Source organism: Neovison vison, chromosome 8, assembly GCF_020171115.1.
Source record: "Neovison vison isolate M4711 chromosome 8, ASM_NN_V1, whole genome shotgun sequence".
Lineage (NCBI taxonomy): Eukaryota > Metazoa > Chordata > Mammalia > Carnivora > Mustelidae > Neogale > Neogale vison.
Genome location: NC_058098.1, coordinates 27,779,993 through 27,804,281, shown reverse-complemented (window position 1 = coordinate 27,804,281; position 24,289 = coordinate 27,779,993). Strand labels below are relative to the sequence as shown.

The following is a 24,289-nucleotide window of genomic DNA, read 5'->3' as shown; positions in this document are numbered from 1 at the left end:
TCACATTTTATGGAACATTGGTCCCACTGTAGCTATAATATCTGCATAGGGAGTACTCTGGCTCAGCTCAATAGCCTGCTGTTTTTTTAGGACAAGAAAGCTATAAAATTTGGCAGCAGCTTGTTTTCGGTCACTATTTCTGCAGAGTTTCATCAGACTAAAGTACTGCATTCCCATCTTGTTGGATTCCTGGGAAAATAATTAGAAAAGAAGAAAGAAAAGACAAGCAACATCATTAAAAGTACAGCAGGCTGTGGATGCATAATGAATAAAATATTAATATTTTTGATAAGTAAGTGTGAAGTCCTAAAATGGAGAAATGCAAAAGACTCACTAGTAAACTTAGAAAACATTATTGGTCATTGAGTATAAGCTTGGTTCATTGAGAAAATGCATGAAAAGAACTCTTAAAGTGTTATACAAATTTCTGATGTGTTATACAAATGTTAGGTCTTTTAAAAATTTGATGTTAACATAAGTGGCTTTGTGGAAAGTGAAGTTAGTTTAGACTCACAGGCAGAAAACAAGCCACAGGACTTTGGGAGGTTTCAAATACAATGAAAATTATCAGCCCTATCAGGCTTCTTCTCTTTAAAGGTACTGGGAGGTGGGGGTGACTATAAACAACTATGGTGATAAATGTAAAATTATATTTATATCTTAGTGGCAGAGGAATATAACTATATAAATATCTCCCAGTTTCCTGGCACAGATTAAAAAGATGTTGGATTCACCACAGGGCACCTATGAACCTACTAGAAAAAACTGAGATACAGTAAAGTAATTATGGGTAAAGACAACTCCTTTTATGAAGACTAGTACCTGGAGTCAGAGTTCTAGAATGGAACAGTATAGTACAGTATAGTAGAGGACTGTCTATAGTACAGTATAGTTTTTTTGGTGAGAAATACTGTTATGAATACTAGCCAGTATGGCTTGAGCTTCATATTCCTTTGATAGCTGTGAAGTATTTTTAGAAATACAATATACAGGTTTTTTTGCTAGTCCACAACATTTAGCAAACTAATAAATTAAATACTTTATCATACTTTATCTAAACAAAAGGACAAGAAAAGGACAGTATCAGCAGCCTTTCAGAGGTGGCATATGCCAAACCTTCACTTATTCCCTCTTGAGGAGACAAGATGTGGATTGACTGGCTTTTTCCCCTGGAAGAGAAGAGGGACACCCTTTTCAATTTCAAGAATCTTTTTGAAAAACACCCCAATATGCAAGACTGAACACTCATGCTTATTTTTCTGTTCCCTCCAGAAAGCCCTCTAAAATGAAGGTTAAAGAATACAAGGTGACAAAGGAAGGGGATAAAGACAAAGTGAAAGACTGACTGACTTAGTAGAATAGAGAAAGTTAAAATCTAAGTACCAGCAGGAAGGAAAACTAGCAGAAAACTAGTTAGTGTAAGCTATAGAACCTTGGAAAAGCTCAGGAATTGCAGGCAACAGTATGTTGGAAGATAGAGATAAGAATTCCTCAGAAGTCTGCTTGGGAGCAATCAGACCCTCAGGTGCACTCCACCAGTTCACTGAACCAGGAGATCACAACTCCAATACCCTGCCAGGAGGCAGGAAGTTGCCTTCCCAGAGATTCTAATGACTGAGGCTCCAGAGTTGGGACACCAAGCACTGTGGATGGTGGAGAAATGTCATACCACAAGCTGGGAGTTAAGTGAAATTCTACAAGCTAAACAATGAGACAGTCAAGGTTTCCCCTTCCCCCTCTTGGGTCCTGAATCACTGGCATCATGCTTTTCATCCCCTAGGCAGTAGATTTGAAGATTTAGCTGGGAAAACTGACCATGGGTGCCAGGGGATTAGGGGAACGACAGATAATGGCACCTGTGTGTATGCAGTGTGTGTGTGTGTGTGTGTGTGGCGGGGGGAGGCACAGCCCAATTATCTCACTGTTAAGACCACAAGTCTACAAGTGTCACCCTTGCTTATATAACTTCCAATCTGATATTTGCTGTCCACTCTTTTTAAAAAATTATTTATTTATTTATTTTAGACTGAAAGCACAAGCAGGGAAGGCAGAGAGAGAGGGAGAGGGAATCTCAAGCAAACTTCTCACTGAGCACAAAGCAGAGGTAGGGATTGATCTCACAACATTGAGGTCATGACCTGAGCCCAAACTGAAAGTTGGGGGCTCAACCAAATTTGCCACCTAGACACCCCTTTGCTGTCTCACTTTCAAATAAGAACAGATAACCAAAGGTCTACCAGACATTTGAGTTTAATTTCTAACATTCAAGAACATTACTAACATTTAAGAGAATCACAAAGCAAACAGAGACAATGTAGGGACCAGAAGAAAACTATAACCTATGAAAGAGAAGACTCTATCCATAAAACATGATGAGGAAGAGGGAGGGGGACCAGTGGGAGAGATGGGACAAAGGATTATCAAGAAGCACAAGGAAATTTTGGGAGGTTGTAGATACATATGTTCGCTCTTTTGATTGTGGTGATGGTTTCACAGGTATATACATGATATTGAAACTTATCTACTGTATAATTTAAATAGGTATGGTTTATTGTATGTTAAGAATACTTGAATAAAGCTATTAAAAATAAATAAATAAATGAGAAGATTAGGATGCTGAAAACTAAAAGAATAATTAATAACTAAGAAAAAACTTCAGAAAACAAAAGAGGTGAAAGTAGAAATATAATTCAATAAAAACTGGAAGATAAAGTTGAAGACATTTTCTAGAGAGTAGAAAAAAAAGACAAAGGGAATTAATATAAGAAATAAAAGATTTTTTAAAAAATTAAGGGGGAATTCAGGGGATCCAACATCTGACCTGTAGGCAATCCAGAAAGATAGAATACATGAACTGCAAGGAGGAAATCTAAGAAATACTATAAAATTTCCTAAAATTCAAGGACATGAGCTTCCAGAATAAAGAACACATTACCTGCTTAGCCCAATAAATGAAAAAAGACCCATATCAAAACACATCATCATGAAATTTCACACCAGTAGCTGCAAAGAAAAGACTTAGAAGTTTCCAGACAGAAAATAAGGGTCACCTACAAAGGATTGCCAACCAAGCAGCATCTAAATTTTCAGGAACAACACAAGAAACCTAGATATGTTACAAAGCCTTCAACATCTGAAAGATATTATTTTCAAACTCTGTTCAGAGACACCTAATCAAGTTAAAGGTAAAGTAAATAAATTTTCAGACTTGTACATAAGGTGTCTATCTCCTATGTACTCTTTATCTCAGAAAATTATGAAAAGATGTTAACTACCAAAAAATTCAGTAAAGGAAGATCAAAGCATTGAGAAATAGAGAAACTAATATGGGAAAAAGACAAAGGAATTCCCATGTTATGATAAAGGAATGTCCCAAGACAAAAACAATGGAAAAGACCTAGAGAACAGCTAGTCCAATGAGAATAAGAAGATGATGAATTCTGGAAGGAATATCTTCAAGAAAACATACTGGAACTGGTCAATCAATTGACATATTTGAGCATACTAAAAGAGGTTTCATTATATTGTCAGAGAGTTTGGGAAAATAATTAAGGATGAGTATATAGACACTAAGCAAATGGGAAAAATGAGGCAATGATTAACTCCAAAAAAACCCACTATGAAGTTCACAAGAAATGTAATTACACTAATTTTTACACAGTCTTTGTAGCAGTGACTACTGATTGTCCCTTAATATTCATTCTTGTCTTCTTTCATAGCAATAGAATAATTAGCTGAGCCCAAGATTGCCAGATAAGGACTACATTTCCCAGCTAGATGTGACAAGGTGACTAAGTTCTGGGCAATGAAATGTGAAAAGTGATACACACAATTTCTGGTTGTACCTTTAAAGGAAATTTTGCTGCTGACCAGAATGCAGATGTGGTGGGTACTTAGCCATTTTTTATTCTGAGAATAAAGAAAATGAGATAAAGGTAACCTGGGTCTCTGACAACCCTTTGAGGGTAGGGACTATACCAGATTATACTTTACCTTTTGAAACCACTGATACTTTGGCTCTTTGTCAAAGTCAAACCTACATCATAACCATTACAATTGTAACACTGTGGACACTGAATACTGTGCTAAAAACAGACTGTGGTGAGAAAGCTATAACTAAACTAAATTTTCGTTCTACATTGAAAGAAGTCAACAGATAAAATAGTAAGAATATGAAATAGAAGTATAGATATAAATACTAAAAGAAACAGCTTAATATAGTTGCCTTTGGTGAGAAGGACTTAGAAATAGGGAAGATAAGACAAAAAATTCCTGTGTTTCCTTCTTAGCCTTATAGCATAGAACTACTGAACTTCAAAAATTATATACATGTATTATATTGATAAAAATATGTAAATTATTTTTGAGAGAGAGAGAGAGTGAGAGCAGGGAAGGAGGTGGGAGGGGCAGATGGAGAGAGAATTTCAAGCAGGCTCCATGCCCAGCACAGAACCTGACTCAGGGCTCCATCTCATGCCCCTAAGATCATGACCTGAACCAAAATCAAGTCAGATACTTAACTGACTGAGCCACCCAGGTGCTCCAAAATATAAGTTAAATTTCAAAATAATCTGCTTTATTCTTAAACTGTTATAAACTTAGTTCCATATAGAGAATTAGTTGATAGCTTACTAAACACAAGAATGGGACATACACTGGATTTCTAGGAGCACGAGTATAGGTAAGAAGTTGATTAGAATATGCAGGCACTGAAAGCAAACTCCCACAGTGAGCCCTGGGTATACTGCTCAAACTAATTTCATTCTAGTGGAATTTGGTCTCAACAAAAAAATAATGAAGACTATTTCATTTTTATTAACATCTAGAAGATTGATGTCAGCATTTTATTTTTAAAAACAAAAGTAGGATTGACAAACCCTACCATCTTACCCTCAAACTATTTAAGATCTGAAGAATTCTTCGACTCCATCTCTCTGTCTCAGTATTATGTTCATTCTCTGATGACTCCTGTTTGAATGATTGATAAAATATTTCATTTAAACAAATCTTACTAAATGCTTACTATTTGCCAAGCATAGTGTTAGCTGCTACAAGAACCCCAACTATAACACTGGGTCCTGCTAAAAAAAGAACTTATAGTCTGATAATAGAGAGACTAGGAAACATAAAAATATATATCGATCCTTTGCAGGATTATATCAATGTTACCTAGGCAATGAGGGTCTCCAGAAGAAGAGATTCTGCAGTCTTTATTAGAAATGCATCCAAAAGCATTATGTCTTTACTCTCAAAAGTAAAATAAGTAGTGACTTTTGGTTAGGATTATCCCAGCTCTAGTCAATTTGAACTTAGTTGACAGGAATAAACATAAATCTATAGAAAAACTGCCTTGTAAAGGCCTTTATCTGAACTTAGCTGGTGAAACAGAAGCTCTAATTAATATGTGATGTTTAGCCATCTGTGTACAATTGGATTAGAACCTTTTTGATTTCAAGGGTAACTTGTCCAAAAAAGATCAACACACTTCCTGTCATATTCTCTGAATAGGTTCATTCTTTTCAGTCTTTAAAATTTAGCCATCTTCAGAGACTCTCAATATTTAAAAATCATCAAGCTGAAATCCCTTCACAGGAACTCATTCTAAGTTCTTATCAACTAACACTTTATGAGCTAAGAACAGAACTGGGCATAGGAAAGGTGCTGAAGAATCTGACAAAAGAGCAAGTCTACAAAGTGCAGGGGGTGGGAGGTTGTGGGGGGGGGAAGGTGGCACAGAACTGACCTACTTTATAATTTTTCTGAGGCTAGCTCTGACCCTGCCATCATCCTTACCACAGGTACACTATCAAGTGGCACTTCACGCGTACCTTTGGAGCCCAGACGCTTCCTGTCTGTTTTCAATTTCACAGACTCCAAAATGATTTCAGAAAGTTCCAGCATATTCTTGAAGCTAAGGGGACTGACTGCGGAGTCCTCATTCCTACCAGTTATACTGGCTTCCTGGTCCTGCCTGTATAGCATTCTTTCTAACATTCCAAAGGGAATGACCCGAAAATATGGTCACTTTATTCTGAAGAGTTTTCCAAATCCCCTCAGCTACAATTTACTCTTATTTCTTTCTGGTCTGCCCTGGGATAAATGAGTTCACCAATTACTGGTACTTATTATATTGTTAAGTACACAAATGCTGTTTTTCAAATATAAAAAAGCAATGGCCCAAGTCTTTGTTCAAGATCCATGAGACCACAGCTTCAACTATAACTGCACAACTAAACTAACCAGGAAGATGCTCAGAAAAAATAGTCTATGCGCTTTGTTGAAGCTTGTCTACTTGATCTATTCGGACACCCTACTGCTGAATCCATTGTGTGGAAAGCCCAGTGGATTATTAAAGCAGCTGAACTTGTGCTGAGTTGTGTTTTGCTTGACCATGTAGGAAAACAACCTGTGTCTACTGGAGCAAAGAGAAAGGCGAAAATGAATCACCCCACTTCTGGCTCTAAGGTGTTCAGGTATCTGTTCTGTCCTAGATTATCTACAGAATCCAGTCTATTTTTCACATTTGAAAAAGCAATCTAGTAGTCTTGGAACTCAGTATAAAGATTATTTATTTAAGAAAAAACTTACCATCTGGCATTAATAGCTATTTTGATATTATTCGATAAGAAGCTTTAGCTAAAATTCATTACAATCCTAAAAATGCCTTCAGCACTGTGGTACAAAGACTGGAGAAATAAGAACATGATATGTATGGAGGCAGGTGAGTCAGATATTACTTCTGGCTTTGCTATTGAATTGTGGCCCTTCAGCAGGACCACTTTCTTTTTAGTGGTCTGATATGGGCCTTGAGCCACATAATGTTTGGGGGGGGGAATGCCGTGTTTTGTTTTTGTTTCTTGTTTCTTTTTTTTTAAATTTATAAATAAAGTAAAATTTCAAACACCCTAGGATGTACCTCTATTATAGCTCTGTTTCTTTAAAGATGTTATATGTTAAAACAGTGATTTGCAATATTTTTAATCTATGACTACCTTTGATAACATAAAAATTTCACAATTTTTTAAAATTATTTGAAATTTCAAAATAAGTTAAAGAAAGAAAAAAGGTCAAAGCAACTCTGAGTACGTCTTATCAAGCTACTTATATACCTTTTTGTTGAGATCACTAATTTAATAATTCTAGAAAGTTACATGACAGCTCTAAAACCAATTTTTAGGTAAATAAGGTGGTAACTATTTAGGAACAAAGTTTTTTGTTTTTGTTTTTTAAGACTTTATTTATTCATTAGACAGAGAGTGTGTGCACAAGCAAGGGGAGCAGCAGGCAGAAGGAGAGGGAGAAGCAGTTTTCCTGCTAAGCAGGGAGCCCGCTGCAGGGCTCAATCCAGGACCCTGGAATTATGACCTTAGCCGAAAGCAGACACTTAACTGTCTGAGCCACCCAAGCACCCCAGGAACAAAGTTTGTAAGAACATTCTCAAGACTATGCATATATTTACCAACGCCACTGTACAAGTCTCATTTTCTTGTGCTAAGATGGCATTCATTAAAGAGGATTCCTCAGCAGCTAAAGATACCATTTCAACAATATCCTGCTGAAGCAAATTAGGGAAAAATAGGTAAGTCATCACAGTAGTAGTAATCGCAGGAACAATTTTATTTTGTTAAATGCTTTAATCACATGAAGGCTCATTTCTAAAACTGATTTAAAATACTACATTCACTCACAAAATATTATTTCTGAAATATCCCAGATAGGCTGCCCTGTTTTCCGTATGCCTCCACAAATGAAGAACTGGCACATCCCTGCCCTCTTTGCTGCCCATCCTTTCCACTCCTACTTTCTTCACCACTGCCAACCTCATATCAAACACCTTCATAGTTGTGTCGCTGAGACCATTTTCCTTTGAAGCATTTTGTCTAGCTCCAGCCCCTACCTCTATCCTCATGCCAATGCCAGGTGGTGGAGGAAGAACTATAAACAGAGGGCTGAAAATGGAGGAAGGGATATTAATATCCCTACCTAGGGCCATGGCAAGATTGTTGCCACCACAGCTGGAGCTGTCACTGACAAAAGGGAAGAATAACTGTGTCTTCTGGAAGGGGAGCAAAGGCATAAAGGAAGAAGGAAAAAAAGAAAGCCAGAAATTCTCCATTGCTTATCATCTCCTTTTTTCATTGTTAGAAATCATGTGCCCCTTTTTCATCTATAACAGTCTTCAAGTTAGGAACCTACTACAACAAAGGGTATTTGATTTTTCACTTTATCTTTTAAAATTTTTAGTGAATGTAAGGAGTTGCATTTTATTCTTTAATCTACATGTTTGTGGAGACTTATTTTTTCTCTTTTAATTTCTATGAATATTCTATATTTTAGGTACTCTCCATTTTGTAGTTACTTTACATAAAAAATGGTTTAGGAAGAATTGAAAGCGATGAATCAGAATCAATATTTTTCTGTCTTGTCAATATTTCCCATTCCTGACTATATTTCACATCTGTTCACCATTTTTGGAAGCAGCATAAGAATGGAATTGAAAATTAAAGCACTTAAGTATAGAGTAAAGGAGTTAAGAGGGTCAAGAGAACTCATATATCAATCTCTTTACTTCAAGCACTTGGGAAAATCTATTTTGTTAACATATTAAAAAAATGTGAACTAAAAAAGCTTGCCTGATCATAAGTTTCAGTAGATGCACTCTGAGAAATGCTTGAGCCCCAAATAAGGAAGACAGTAGTACTGGCAACCCAATATCTCTATATCTAGTATACTATCAAATATTCAGTAAAATACATTGTTTTAATGCATTATGAAATTGTTTTTCCTTCCAAGGCCATTCAGTTCCAGTGTGGATTGACTTTGAATTCCCTGAGTGGCTATCAAAATACAGTGATGAAGGAACAAACCAGAAGAGCACTAGTTTATTTTTATATGGTTTAGTTATAATATTTACATTTATACAACCACTAAGGTGACAATTTTAAAGCACACTGTTTCCAATGATGCTTTTTTTTTTTTAAGGATTTATTTATTTATTTATTTATTTGACAGAGATCACAAGTAGGCAGAGAGACAGGCAGAGAGAGAGAAGGAAGCAGGTTCCCTCCTGATCAGAGAGCCTGATGCAGGGCTCAATCCCAGGACCCTAGGATCATGACCTGGGCCAAAGGCAGAGGCTTTAACCCACTGAGCCACCCAGGAGCCCCATCCAATGATGCTTTTAAAAGACTATGTTTTTTGAATAGAAATTATTTCTTCAAAAAAATTTTTTAAGAATTTTGTTTGGTCATGGATTTTTAGATAGTCTTTTGGATTCAAGACTAAGATAATTATAGGTCTAAGACATAGTCTTAGACATGAAAAGAGTGAATTTATGATCAGGAAAAAAACACAGGTGTACTTTCCAGAGTCCTAAAAAATTCCATGATATATTAAATGTGGGGCCCAGTAGGATTCTTGGGATATAACTGGATTCAAGTACACTCATTTATTTGATGTATCATGCAAAATGTTTCAGTATGAAACTACTTTTCTTGTAATTTACTATCCAAAACTTCTAGAAAATACTGTTCTGTAGATGAAAATCATGCTTTACGTAGTACTGCCACTTACTAAACAAATTACAGAATAAGATAATATGGAATATAATCTATAATGCAAGAAGACTTATTAGTTTCAAGGTTCCTTCACTCTGTGTCAGAAAAATAATATTTTTATAATTTTCTTTGATTAACTTACCTCAGAACTAGTATTTTTATTGATATCCTCATGAGAGCTACAGTTAGATCCATCAATCACATCCTTCCACATTTTGGATTGATTTAAGTCTTGGTGGGAATTTAGTTCTTTCATCACAGAGGTCTCTGAATTATTAAGGAAGTAAAGAAGATTTCACCAAAATATCTTTCAAACTTAAATTGGAATATGGTTGTTACAAAAGAAATCTTCTGACAGAAAACTTGGAATCTGAGAATTTAAGCAAAGGATGTACAAACTTTCTTCTAGTTTGCCAAGTATCACGTATTTATCTTCTCTTCCCCCTTGTCTGGTTCTCATCACCTCCACTCCCCATCCTCCACCAACTGTCTCCTCCACACTCACTCCAACACCTGCATTCACAAGATAACATGGAGAGTTCAAGTCCATCTTGGTATATGGTTCAGTAGATTTTTATTTTTATTTTTTATTTATATTTTATTTATTTTTTTAAAAGATTTTATTTATTTATTTGACAGAGAGAGATCACAAGTAGGCAGAGAGGCAGGCAGAGAGAGAGAGAGAGGAGGAAGCAGGCTCCCCGCTGAGCAGAGAGCCCGAAGCGGCACTTGATCCCAGGACCCTGAGATCATGACCTGAGCCAAAGGCAGCGGCTTAACCCACTGAGCCACCCAGGCGCCCCGGTTCAGTAGATTTTTTTAAAAAAGATTTTATGTATTTATTTGACAGACAGAGATCACAAGTAGGCAGAGAGGCAGGCAGAGAGAGAGGGGGAATCAGGCTCCCTGCTGAGCAGAGAGCCCGATGTGGGAGCTCGGTCCCTGGACCCTGAGATCATGACCTGAGCTGAAGGCAGTGGCTTAACCCACTGAGCCACCCAGGTGCCTCGTTCAGTAGATTTTAATGTCTTCAGGACAAGTGATCAGGAAGCAGAGATTCGCTCACTACCAAAGCTGGTTTTATTATTCCTTTACAAGTGTCACAATAACAATCAGTAATTTTTAATACTCCATGTATCCTCTAAGTGGATGGAAGTGTCTATGTCTCAAGTTAATTGTATTCTTTAAATGCTATTCTTATCACTAGGTGACTTATCATGTTCCTTGTCTTAAAGTGAAACATGATCCTCCTAGATAAAATAGTTTTATCTGTTGAAGGTTTAGGAGTAGGGATGGGGGAGATAGGGAGGAGTGAGATTAGGAATAGGGAGATAGGGAGGAGTGAGATTAAGGAGGTAGGGAGGAGGAGAGAGATTACGAAGAATCCGCATAATATATATATACCTCATCTTTTTAATGTAGTTTGTTGGATGAAAATTAACCTGTAGGCAATGCTGATGTAACAATTTCTTTAAGCTGAAATACTCTTCTAGAGACAGCATTTATACTTGGGAATATGGAACTGGATCCCATTTTCACTTGACATGCAAAATGACATTTTTGTTTCTACAACATTCCCCTCAACACCAACAGTTAGGATGTCTCACCTATTATGTTTTTGCTTTCCACTTCTTCCCTTACTGATTCCTTCTGTATCAATTTTCTTCCAAGTTTAAAGCCAGAGGACAGAAAGCATTTTGTAAACAACTGTAAAAATATACATTTTTATTTCTTGTTTTTCTACAAGTAAAACGATTCAATAAAATACAAGCACATGTGCCAAAAAGTGAAAACTACAATTCATGCACACACACATCAAGCAAATTAACTCAAAAGGAGGTATTTCTGGTAAGTTTATATTCTGTTGTAAACATGAATGTAAATACGGATTTACTTATTTATAACCAAACACTGTACCTACATAAAAAGATGCAAACTGTTACCATTTTCAGTTCAGCATGAGTCAAATCCTGGGCAGCAGTTGACAGAAGTGTGTCCACTCCTCCCTTCTTCTTCCACATCATCAGTCTTTGGGTAGGAGGTGCAAGTTCCAAAACCATGAGTGTGTCCGTAAAGGAAGTAAGCTGTTTATGCATAATTTTGCTACTGATCTCCTTGATTGGATCTATGAGCAATTTTCTCTTTTTGCCTTTTCTCTTCTCAGCAATGTCTAAATATAAGAAAAAGGCACGAATGTGATTGGTTGTTACAGCTTTGTAAAGTGATATTCTAGGCACTGCATATCTAAGAAATGTCTACCACAATGGAACCTACAGAGTTGCCATGGGAAGAAAATCCCTTTCTCTCTTCTAATAAATTATGCTTCACAAGGTTTTTGCACAGCTAGAGTATCTGAGCAGCCAACAGTGGATGCATTTTGTAAAGTGTTTGTTCAAAGTGCTTAGGAGGGACTCTGTTGACCTAGCAGGCAGACAACTGAGGAAATGCAGAGCAGAGGATATAATCAGGGAAGTAGCTCAATCTTGAAGTTCCCTAAAATATCTATATAAGAGGATATTTTGAAACATTAATTTGTATTTGTCCAGTGTATTTTTCCCTCCTCCATTGAAATTCATACATAAATTCCAAGTCATTAGCTAGGTCCATGGGATTTCACTCCTTTTAGATAATTTTACCAGGTAGAAAGCGGAAGTCAAGCTTTTCCTTAGTAAAGATGCAAAAAGGGAAGATGAGATTTCCCAGAAAGGAAGAAGATCTGAGATCAGATGGAGCCAAATGGAACGGTAACCTGCCTGCTAATGTGCCTTAGTAAAATCCTGGGAATGTAGCGAGATCCCAGAAGGGCTGCTGTGTGATGACCCCAGAGGCTACTAGGCTGGGACAGTGGGTACCACAAACTGTTTTGACTGATGACCAAAGTTTCCTTTCTACCTGTCACACCCCTCTCCCAAATTTTGATACTACATAGCTTGGGCCACATAGGGGAAATGTACAGATTGAAATTTTTGCCAACCCAGTGAGATAAAAACTCAGAGTTGCATAAAGTAGAGAAAAAAGCTTGAATCCTTTATCCCTTGCATGCCTGAATTTATAACTGAAATTCATATCAATTATACTACTTAAAACTATTATGTCCTTATAAGGTCAAGTTATATTCTATTCATATTTATCTTTTATTCCTTAAAACATGCATGAGGTTAAATTTCAGAGCTCATAGGCTTCTCTTTTGATCCTTTTATTTTGTCTTATTTTACATTCATTTGCATGTTTATCTATCTTCCCAATCAGATTGTAAGCCTCTTAAAAGCAGTACTATGTCTTCTTCATTTCTGTGCCCAACAGAGAGTAATGGTTCAGTAACTAGTGGCATTGAACTCAGTTTTAGATTTTCCTGCTTTCCACACTGGTTATATGGCTTGACCACAATTGACGATAATGAAAGGATCACCTCAAATTTCCTCCATACCCTTTCCTTATCATATTGCAAATGTTATTACTGGGTTCACTCCCTCCAACAATATTTCATAGATTATCTCACAGTAAATAATATAATAGTGTATCAAAAATAAAAACTAAGCCTGGGTGGCTTAGTCAGTTAAACAGCCAACTCTCTTGATTTTTGTTCAGGTCATGATCTCAGGGTCATGAAATCGAGCCCTGGGTTGGGCTCCACACTCAGTGGGGAGTCTACTTGTGGATTCTCTCTCACTCTCCTTCTGCCCCTCCCCCTCAGATAAATAAATCTTTAAAAAAATTTTAAAAACAAAAAACAAAACACGATTGAGTCTGACCTGAAGCATCAATTGGGTCAAGGGTAAATCCTTGTTCTTCATTTGATAATGTGTCATCCATTTTTCCATTTTCAGGTAGACATATATACTCTGGATTATCTGGTTCCACTAATAATACCACCATAAAAGGAATTGTTAAAAAAATAATGGTTATGTTATAACTTAGATGCTTATATGAGAATAAAAGCAAAAGATAATGATAATTGAATACTTATATTGTTAACTGGAACCAAATCTGATTTTTAGAATCATGTACTTAATGGAGTTGAAGAGACACAGAGATTACGTGGTCTGAGGCAGAGTGTTTAAATGTGCTCTCATACCAAATAAACCCAATTCTGGCTAAATACTTTCACTGTAACTTTCTCGGAACCTAGTTTCCTATTTCATATTGTCCAGGGTCAGACTCTGAGGAGAGTTTGAGGGATAACATTCTTTACTATGTTTCAGTATACTATATTGCTACTTAAACTGTGCAGTTATAGGCTTAATCTGAATATTAGTATCTGTTCACTTTCTACAGAAAGGATAATTTCATCATACCCACTATAGTATCAGGAGGCTCAGGAGGCAGAGAAATTTCTCTGCTCAAATGCATGTCTTCTAACAGGATATTCTGATCATCTTGCAGTAGATTGTCTTGAAAAACAATAAATATTTTGTCATACAGAGTTGAATCTGTCATTTGTTCACTAAACATTTATTGACACTGTTGTATACAAGAATGATAAGGTACAACCCTACTTAAGTAGATTTGATTGGTTACACAGACTCTTGTATTTCAAGTAGGATAATGTTAAATTATATATTTATCATTTCCTTTCCTTTATTAAATAGATGTTTAATTTCAGGAGATATTTACTAAACTAATAGCAAGATAGTAAACTTGTTACATAACCATGTTTAGATTTCAAGTCAAGAAGTAAAAGCTTTAAAAATTCTTTAGTAGAGATTTAAGGTAAAACCATGTTTTTTCATAATTTTAAAATTTCAGAAAGTTTGCTATAACCAGCCTTTTAAAGCAAACTAGAGAATTTTAAAAAGATTTGTTACTTAACCATCAATATCTTTAGAACATTTGTATTTAGATTTCCCAGTTTTTGTCTACCCTATTTCTATGATTATTTTATAAAAACATCATGATATAAATATACAATTATAATATAAAATGTCAGACAGATCCTTTAGCTGTTTCACAATTTCTGTTAAGGAAAATAATGTTTTCTAATATATGGTCTAATATATTTTGTGAGGACTATATTAACTCCACTCCTTCCCCTTTAAAAATTAGGAATTTGTAAAAATAAAAACAAGTAGTATTTTATAACCTAAATGAAAAATGTGTTTAAATAGATGGCTATTCACTTAGACTTAGCCTAAATGTTTAAATATACCATAGATTTTTAAAAACTTGTGTAAAAAATATATTGATTTATATGACACAGGGACATACCTGAAATTTTAGTTTGATCTAATAAACCTATTAATACATTCTAGTATGATTTTATTTGATTTCTATATAACCAGAGAGCATACCAATCATCTCTCCTGCAGCCCCTTCATCTCCAAATCCATCTCCACTGTCATAGAATAGAGACTTTTCTCCAGCAAGGCTTCCAGAACTATGTTCAACTAGAGGACCACTGGAATTCAGCAATATGTTGTCATCAAAGAAGCTATGTCTTCTGAGAATTTCAGATTCTTCCCCTAAGTGAATATATATCATTAATACTGAGTTAGCCATAGAAACATAAAGTTTTAGGGTTAGATGGAAATTCAGACATCTTCTTGTATAGCTCCTCCCATTTTACAGAAAAGAACAGTAAGAGCTTAAAAACGTATTTGAATTGTTCAACTAATGTCACTCAGTTAATCAGTGGAGACTGGATTTTTAGCCTAGCACTTTTTCTGAAGCAATAGGAAAAAACATTAGGATAGGGTTTTTAGTTGTAATTCAATTTAATAATTTCCCAGAGGGTTATTATTGGTAGTGGAATGATGTCTTCTGCATTAGAAAGGTCATGTCTGCTTGATCAAGCATTATATCATATTATTTCAGTTTCTTGTGTTGTTTATCCATAATGGAAGTTTAGAAAATAAGAGGCATGTCTGTCTTCTCAGGAATGGCAAAGTAGGTAAAATATTAAAGAATGGGCTTATAACATTCATTCAATAAATACCTATTGAATGACTGGGTATTAAGCAATCTGCTAGGTGTTGGACATACAGCACTTAAAAAAGAAAAAACACGGTCAGCTAACATTAACTGAGTGCTTATTATGTGCATTATATTATGTAACAGAAAATACTATTATAATCCTTATTGTACAGACAAGGAAACACGTCCATAGAAAGGTTTTATAATTTGCACACAGTCATACCCTAATAAATGACAAAGCCAGGATCTGAACCTAGCAGAGACAGTAACAGTATCAGTGTTAGAATTTCACTGGTAAAACAACCTTCCCCCACCCAAAAAACCTAAAAATATGTTCACATCTTCCAGAAGCAGCTTGAAAGTTCCCAAAAGAAAAGCCAGCTTTGATCAATAAGATAATAAAATTTATCAACAGACATTGTATTCTGAGCATTGAGCATCACGATACTAAGATTACTAAAAAAATTTTTTTAGGGGTGCCTGGGTGGCTCAGTGGGTTAAGCCGCTGCCTTCGGCTCAGGTCATGATCTCAGGGTCCTGGGATCGAGTCCCGCATCGGGCTCTCTGTTCAGCGGGGAGCCTGCTTCCCTCTCTCTCTCTCTCTCTCTCTCTCTACCTGCCTCTCTGTCTACTTGTAATCTCTCTCTGTCAAATAAATAAATAAAATCTTTAAAAAAATTTTTTTTAAAAATAATCATTGCTTTCAATCTTATATTGTAGTTCAGAATAGTGTGGATTAATATTAAGCATTTCTCAGAAAACATTAGGTTTGAGCTAGTTTTTGGAAGAGAGAAAAATCATTTATTGGTGAAAAGAACAGAAGGAGAGAATAAGGGAAGTAACTCTCTGATGTTGCTAGTAGTATCTCAGTTTACAAAAAGGGTAGTCAGGCTCAAAGAAGCTAGATGATATCACACAGCCTAATATCACACAGCAGGGCAAGAGAGAAAGTTGATTCAAACTTGGATCTATTGGTATACTAAGAACATGTTCTTCCCCTTTTTTGAATTGTGGGAGACACAGAATGAGAACAGTTAAATTGTATTTGTTGGCTGGTAAGACATTTAGAGCAAAAACTGTAATGAGAGTAAAACAAAGTTGATAAAACAAGGAAGATGATATACTTGTGGAGGGCCTTGAAGATAGGCAGGGGTGTCTAAAGTAAGTCATAGGAATCCAAGATACTTAAGTAGAGGAATGTGATATTTAAAAAAAATGAATTTAAGGACAATTGTTTTTGCAGAGATATATAAAATGTGGGAAGAGACTGGGAGATATGTACTCCAGGCCTTTAGTATATATACACACACACACACACACACATGTGTGTGTGTGTATGTAATGTTATACATTCTAAGTAATATATACATATATATATACACACACACACATATATATCACATATATATATGTGTATATATACATTTTTTTTAAAAGATTTTATTTATTTATTTGACAGAGAGAGACCACAAGTAGGCAGAGAGGCAGGCAGAGAGAGAGAGAGAGGAGGAAGCAGGCTCCCTGCCGAGCAGAGAGCCCGATGTGGGACTCGATCCCAGGACCCCGAGATCATGACCTGAGCCGAAGGCAGCGGCTTAACCCACTGAGCCACCCAGGTGCCCCTATACATTTTTTTTAAAGTAGACTCCACACCTAGCATGGAACCCAGTGTGGGACTTGAACTCACAACCTGAGATCAACCTGAGCTGAGATCAAGAGTTGGATACTTCATCATCTGAGCCATGCAGGTATCCCACAACTGGTAAACTAGGGTGACTAGGGAAATAGAAAGAAGACCTAAGAGGCATTTCCAATTTTTTATTGTTGTAAATCAACACTGGTATGAAGCTTACAGAAAGTGTAGTTAAACGTGATCCTAGTGGGGTATCTGGGTAGCTCCTTCAGTTAAACATCTGACTTTTGGTTTTGGTCATGATCTCAGGGTTGTCTTCATGTCTGTCTGACATTCTTCTCAGACTTGTCTGTCTGAGATTCTTTCCTCCTCCCTCTCCCTCCCACTCTCTCTATCCAGCTCTCTATCCCCCAGCTCTCTATCTCTCTCTCTCAAATAAATAAAATCTTAAAGAAAAAAGGTGATCCTAAAGTTTCAGTCCTAAAGAAGAGTAGTAGCATTTACAGGGAAATGTGTAAAGAGTGTCTTGGGCAGTAGGAAATATGATTAACTTTTTGCCAATGTATTACATTCTAAGTCTTGGGGCTACAGACAGTAAAAGATCCATGCACCTCAAAGTATGGTTTGTGGGTTGGTCCTCGTCCATGACAGAGTAAATACACAAATTAAAGGTAAAGTTTAGAACATCTTAGAGCAATTTTACAGAGTAGTTTTATATATGTTGAATTTAATAACAAAAATTGAAGCATATATTTTTATTTTTAAACTTTTAATTTTTCTAGTAATCAATTTTTAAATATTTTATAAAAATATCATTCCATGATAGACCAAAAATTATAAAACTTGTCCTGCACCAAATCATTTAAGAACACAGCTATGGATCACAAGAGTTATGGAGGGAGAGTTAGGATAAGAAGCGGAGGTTAGAGATGTAGCTCAAGCATTACTGCCTTGACCACCCATCCCCACCAAACACAGATTTAGGCTATCTATCTATGCTCAGAGCTTCAGGTACTATAAGTGAGTCAAAGATGAATATGACACAGATCTTATTATCTTGGGGTTTTCAGATTAACACAGGATATACATAATATCATGGTATAAGACAGAGGTAAGTGCCATAAAAAGAACAAATACTATATGGCCTCAATTCTAGAATACACTCAACATCTTCTGTTTCACAATCATGAGTATGTATTTGGCATCTGGTATTTCCTCCTTAGTCCCCAAGCCATGTTAAAATTTGTTTTGTCTTTTTTTAAGAATTAATATCATCATATACTGGAGGAATTATATTTTGAAGTCATGCTATATGCAGCACACATGTAAAACCTTATATATATGTTACCACAGCAAATGTTTATTTGCATGTCTCTATCCCACCCAGGAGCTCCTTCAGGAAATGCCTCTGCAAACTTTGCAGTGCCTGTGCCTATAATAGCGCCTACATACATTTAGTATTCAAAAATGATTGTATAGTAAGAAGGGAAGTTTACAGCCTAAGACTGAGTCTTGGCATTGACAAAGGTAAAGGCAAACTTACTGACAGTTGCGTTTAGTAACAAGAGATTCATTCTAAAGATATTCCTAATGGTGGAAGGATAGCTCTTTCTATTGGCATTGTTTCAGTACAAAACTGCAAGTACAATTGGTTAAAGCTTATAATTTTAATTTCTCAAATATTCTCACCAAAGCTTCCAGCTTGGAAAAGTAGGTCATTACCATAATCTTCTCTAAGTGTGATTTCCTCTGGTCTGCTTTGGTTCTGAGCAAAGTGTTCTGAAACATCAATAGCACTATGGAGAAACAGAAGATTGACAAAAATATGGGAATAGAACCCAAGGATTTTGCAATATCCTGAAAAAACCCCAAACCCCTAAAACAAAAAACAGGTTTTATCATAAAACCACTTTTATTTTCTCAATAGTATTATTTACAAACACTAGTTTATTATACATGCATATATACAAATGATCTCCAGGTTGCCAAATCCAGGAGTCGATTCTCAGTCCTTATCTTACTTATCCTAACCAACTGCATTTGAAACAGATGTTCACTTCCTCATGGAGCAGTCTTCTCTCGACCTACTTACTTCTGATTTTTTTCTCTATCTCACTGGCTGCTCTTTTTCCATCTCCTTTAATAGTTCTTCCTCATCAGACTATTAGCTACTAGGACTGACCCAACGCTCTGTTCTCAGATCTCTCTCTTTTTAAAAAATTACACACATTCCCTGTGGGTCTTTTATGACTCACGGGTGAAGTTCCAATGATATGTTCACAATTTCCAAATTTATATATCCCAATCCAGACCTCTTTCCTGAATTTCAGACCCAGATATTTAACTACCTGCCTACTGTCCTTGAATGTGCAACAATCATCTCAAAATTTATGTCTAAAGCCCAAGTTAGCCTTTACCCTGCCCCTCTTAAACCTGCCATTCCCTAGTTATCCTCATTTCATTAGGTGGTTAACTCCATTCTCATGCCCAAATCATATGATCTCTCTTTCCCTTAAAGCCATATCCAATTTTTCAGGAAATCCTGTTGGCTCTGTCTTCAAAATATATTCATAATTTGACTGTCACCACCTTGATAACATGAAGACTGAGAGTGAAGTGATCATGGACACTGTCATTTCTCCCTTGGACTTGTTTTTTTTTTTTTTTTTTTTGGCTGGGGTAGTACCATTTATTAAGGAAGAACAAGACAAAGGCCACAGGAAGTTTTCTTCAAGGACACAGAGGCCAGGCATCCTGATCCCACATCTGTGGGCTGCTGGTGGGGACACATGCCCTCAATTAGGCCCTCAGGTTCCCACAAACAGGGCAGGGCTGTCATGTCCCCTTCCTGTCCATCCCATTCATGAGTCCTGGGATCCCCCACCCAAGGCACTCTTTTCAACCACCAATGCCCTCCTTCCCCCATGTCCCCTGGGCCTTCACTTTCAGATCAGTGGAGGGTGGGGATATGGTCTGGTGTGGGCAGGGAGACCCTCTCAGCTCTGCAGTTCCTGGTAAGAGCTGGGGTGGAGTTCCCCTTGCAGCCCCTAAGGGGAGGGGACCCAGGCTAGGTTTTGGGTTGGAGGGATCATCTGGACTTCTTACTGAAATAATCTTCTCATAGGCTCTCTGCTTCCTCCCTTTCCCCGTTACAGTAAGTAGCCTGAGGAAGCATGTTGAAATCAAGTCAGATCCAGTCGCTCTCCTATTCAAAACCCTCCTATGCTTCCTATCAGAGTAAAATAAAAGTCCTTAATGCAGCTTACAACACCCTACATCATTTGCACCTTCTGCTACCTCTCTGACCTCATCTCCTACCACTCAGATGCTCATTTATAGCACTCTGGTCTCACTTGTTTCCCTGCTGTTCCCTGAAAATGTCCAATGTGTTCTGCCTTAGGGCCTTTCCACTTGCTCTACCTGGAAACTTCTTCCCCAAGTTACTGAATGATTTGTTCTTACACCTCCTTCAGGTTTCAGTTCTAACCCTTAAAAAAAAAAAAAAGAAAAGAAAGAAAAGAAAAAAAAAGCCTTTCCTGACCATCCTCATTTATTTACTTTATTTCCTATTTCTTCTCATATTGCTGATCATTTCCTGGCATATTGTGTACTTATTTGTTTATTGTTTGTAAACAAATGTAAGATTCTTGCAGACAGGAACTATTGTTTACTGCTATCTCCTTTGTGCTTAGATCAGTGCCTGGCATATGGAAGGCACCCAATAAATATTTACTGAATGAGTGGATGAACATACTGTCAATAGTGTGAACTACATTCAGCAAATATAATGATATATTTTTGGCACTGTATTTCAAAATTTCACACTGAATTTAAGTTATGTCAGCTGCATGTGTTTCAGTTGTTACCTAGATTTCACTTGTGTTCATGAAATATGAGGGTGAAAACAACAAAATATCAAGAAAATCAAATTGAAGGAAAATAAATTTTAAAAATTTACTTCAGATTCTGGATGTCAAAATCATGAAATTCTTCTGGCAGTGTAATAGCATTGTAAGCAGCTTCAAAATTCTCTTTTGGAAGGTCAACCAGTCCTGAAAAGAATCAAAAACCACATTCAATGAGCAATAATGTTATATAAGTAGAAAATCCCAACTCCTGACCTTCTTTAGTCCATTTTCTATGAACAGCCAGAGTGATATTAAAAATATTTAAAAAGCAATCAGATCAGTTCACTCTTGTGCTTAAAATGATTTAGTGACTTCCCCAGTGCATTTAAATAAAATCCAAATTTCTAATCTAATCCCTACAAATCTACCAGCATCATCTTTTCCTCATTCACTAGACTCCAACCATACTGGCCTTTTTGTTCCTCCAGACCTTTGCTCTCACAGTTCCCTCTGCCCAGAATGCTATTCCCTCAGGGACTTTTTAACATGGCTGGGTACTTCTCATTCTTGAAGTTTGACCTTAAATTCAATCTTCTCTGAAAGGCTTTCCCCAATCAGCCTAACTCAAGTAAAGTTTTCTGTTATTTTTTGTTGTAATATTCTGCTTACATTCCTGCATAGTGTAATTGCAATCTATAATTATTGTAATAATTTTAAAAAACCTTTTCATTATTTGATTTCCTCACCAAACTGAAAGGGACCTTGTTTGCCTTGTTTGCCCTTGCATCCCAGAGCCTAAAATAGTGTTTGGCACAAAATATGGGATCAATAAATACCTGTGGATTATATAAATGAAATAATAAACAAATGAACCATATTTGAGTATAAACTTATGTAGAGATTCTACAAATATTTTAAATAAAGAAAAAAAAACCCTGTCAGCCCCAATTCAACAAATATTAATTGAGGGAATAGTATGTTCAAGGCACTGAAACAAGTACTATAAGAGATTCAGAAAATAAACATGACAGAGATGTTGCCTTCAAGGAGCTTGCAAACTAGTGTAAGAGGCAAGGCCTGTACCTAAATAACCATAATACGAGATAGAAATGATGAATGTCTTTAAGTTTAAAGGCATTATATTTATGATGCATGTAAACCTCTAGGACTTTTGAATGTCTAGAGATTTTCTATAATATTTCATGATAGCATGCTGCTTAGAGTCCTAAGAATTCTGAAAATAATGACAATTATAATATCTGGCTTTTGTCAATTACACTTCATCTCACAGAGGCAGAAACAGATACAGCAAACTAAGCAACCCGTTAAAACTGATCTCAGAATTTCTTACATAATTGTGGTAGCTTTACATATATTTTTATGTAAATATGCAGGAAAATTACAAGTTTTTGAAAGTATAACCTTTACCTGAAAATACAGGAAAAGAGCAAGGGAAAGAATATAATTTGTCCTTAACCATGGAAACTTAAATCATTGAAAAGAAAGTTTATATTCATTATACACCCTGGAATTATAGAGCACCACCAATTAAAATAGCCCACCCCAAATAAAAATGCCAAAGGGAACCAAGAAAGTGAGACAAATCAACATTGCAAGTATACCTGGGCGAAATGTCATCTTCATTTTAAGCAATGCTTCACTGCAATCTGCCAAAAGATATTTTGCCTTCCTATTATAGATTCGCACAACTCCCAAAAGAAGGTGTCCTGAAGTTCGAAGTGCAATTTTCACCTTTCAATAATTTTTAAAGTATTAGAATGTTAAGAACTAGACCCATAAACCCTATTTGAAAATTGCAAAATCATAGAATTTCTTCTCTTTAAAAAGCAGAAATTTTACTTATTCTTATTTAAAGTGAATTACTTTCACTTCATCTTATAAAATGGTGAACTTTTGTTCTTACTCAATGAAGATAATCTCAGGTACCATTTAAGTGAAATGCGTTATTATTGGTTTCATGGGAATAATATAAACTCTGCAGTCAGGCAGACTCGAGTTCAAGTCTTAGCTCAGTTACTGAGGTTGTCACTCAAACTTCTTGAACTTCAGTTTATTAATAATGGCCACAACTTATTATACATTTATTTTGTGTCAGGCATTTTCTTAAGAGCTCTTCATATATTATTTAATTTTAACAACACTCTCTTTTTACCCTCTCTTTACCAAAGGAAAAAAAAAAAACAGACTCAGAAATGTTAAGTAGCATGTCCAAAGCAACACAACTACTAATGAAGTAGGAATTAAACTTAAATTTGACTAACTCAAAATTTCATCCCCTTAACTACCACACTTCACTGAGGCTAAACGAAGCCCATTTCATAGAGTTACTGTGAAGATTAAATAATCTAATGAACATAAAGCCTAGCCCAGTGCCTGATACATGGAAGGTTTTCCAATTATCATTCATCCATCTTTGAAGCAGAGAAACTTAACCTAAAAACATACAAAAGCAATACTTTAATGCAAATTGTAATATCTTATTATAGTGTCTTAATAATGAAGTATTTTCATATATATTTTGAGTTATACTCAGTTTTTTTCTCTTCTGCGTATTCATCTGTTCACTATTTTTCTAAGTAGTACTTATTTGGTTCCTATGACTTACATGGTATTTTGTTAAGGATATAAGGAAGGATTACAAAACATGTATAAAACATGACCTCTCTCCTTCAGGGTCCAATCTGTTCATGATAAACATATGAAATAGTATTTACCAACAGAAACTGACATATGTTTAAGTTCAGGTAATAAATGTTATAGGAATTAAAAGAAAGAAGACCATTTCAGAAGTAAATTTCCTTGGAAGTTTTATAATTTTAATTTTATTTATAAATAAATTTTGTTTATAATTTTAATCTATAATTTTAATCAATCAATAACATACCTTAGGTGAAAGAATTTTTTCAATGGTTATCTCTAGATTACATTCAAATACATGAGCCTTTGTGAGTTTCTTCTCCCAGTGAGCAGCAAGCCAGATTTTGGCCAATGGCCCTCGCTTACTCATAAGCACATGTGTGTAGAACATGTTGCCTCTATTCCTTAGCTGTATTTAACAAACTAGAAGGAACATTAAAAGATATTTAAATGTTGATTACAAAAACATCTTGGTGCTACTTTATAGCAAAAACACTTATTAATTCTATAAAATAACAGATTATCTTGCAATTCAAGGCATAATTCAAATTCATATTTTTTTAAGAAGAAACTGTTATTTAAGATGTGAAATTAGAAACTAACAAGAGCTCTGTTGGATTGTGAACCACACCCGGTTTAAATGTATTCTGATCTTTTATGGCTTCTTACATCCTACTTTGTTT

The 24,289-nt window shown here is 35.9% G+C and overlaps 1 protein-coding gene across 2 annotated transcripts; it reads right to left on the bottom strand.

Annotated features, from left to right (window-relative positions):
* Window positions 1-23,997, bottom strand: RAD21L1 (RAD21 cohesin complex component like 1). 2 transcript variants are annotated; one of them, XM_044262366.1, is made up of 13 exons: window positions 23,854-23,997; window positions 22,571-22,700; window positions 21,059-21,152; window positions 18,790-18,896; window positions 14,846-15,016; window positions 13,853-13,948; window positions 13,310-13,417; window positions 11,501-11,727; window positions 11,165-11,264; window positions 9,700-9,824; window positions 7,460-7,555; window positions 4,891-4,968; window positions 1-189 (listed from the first exon to the last, which is right to left on the bottom strand). In XM_044262366.1, the coding sequence occupies exons 1-13, from the start codon at window positions 23,995-23,997 to the stop codon at window positions 1-3; spliced, it is 1,665 nt and encodes a 554-aa protein (XP_044118301.1). The 2 variants fall into 2 exon arrangements, with proteins under 2 accessions (XP_044118301.1, XP_044118303.1); XM_044262368.1 differs by having other exon boundaries at window positions 7,460-7,552.
* Between the last annotated feature and the right edge of the window lie 292 nt (window positions 23,998-24,289).

Excerpts from the sequence above, each read along its gene's own strand:
- RAD21L1 (XM_044262366.1), bottom strand. The coding sequence starts at position 23,997 with ATGTTCTACACACATGTGCTTATGAGTAAGCGAGGGCCATTGGCCAAA. Across the intron at positions 13,418-13,852 it reads GCCTCCTGATACTATAGTGG|TGGAACCAGATAATCCAGAG; the intron begins GTATGATGAAAT and ends TGGTATTATTAG. Across the intron at positions 4,969-7,459 it reads AGACTTGTACAGTGGCGTTG|GAGTCATCAGAGAATGAACA; the intron begins GTAAATATATGC and ends TCATTCAAACAG.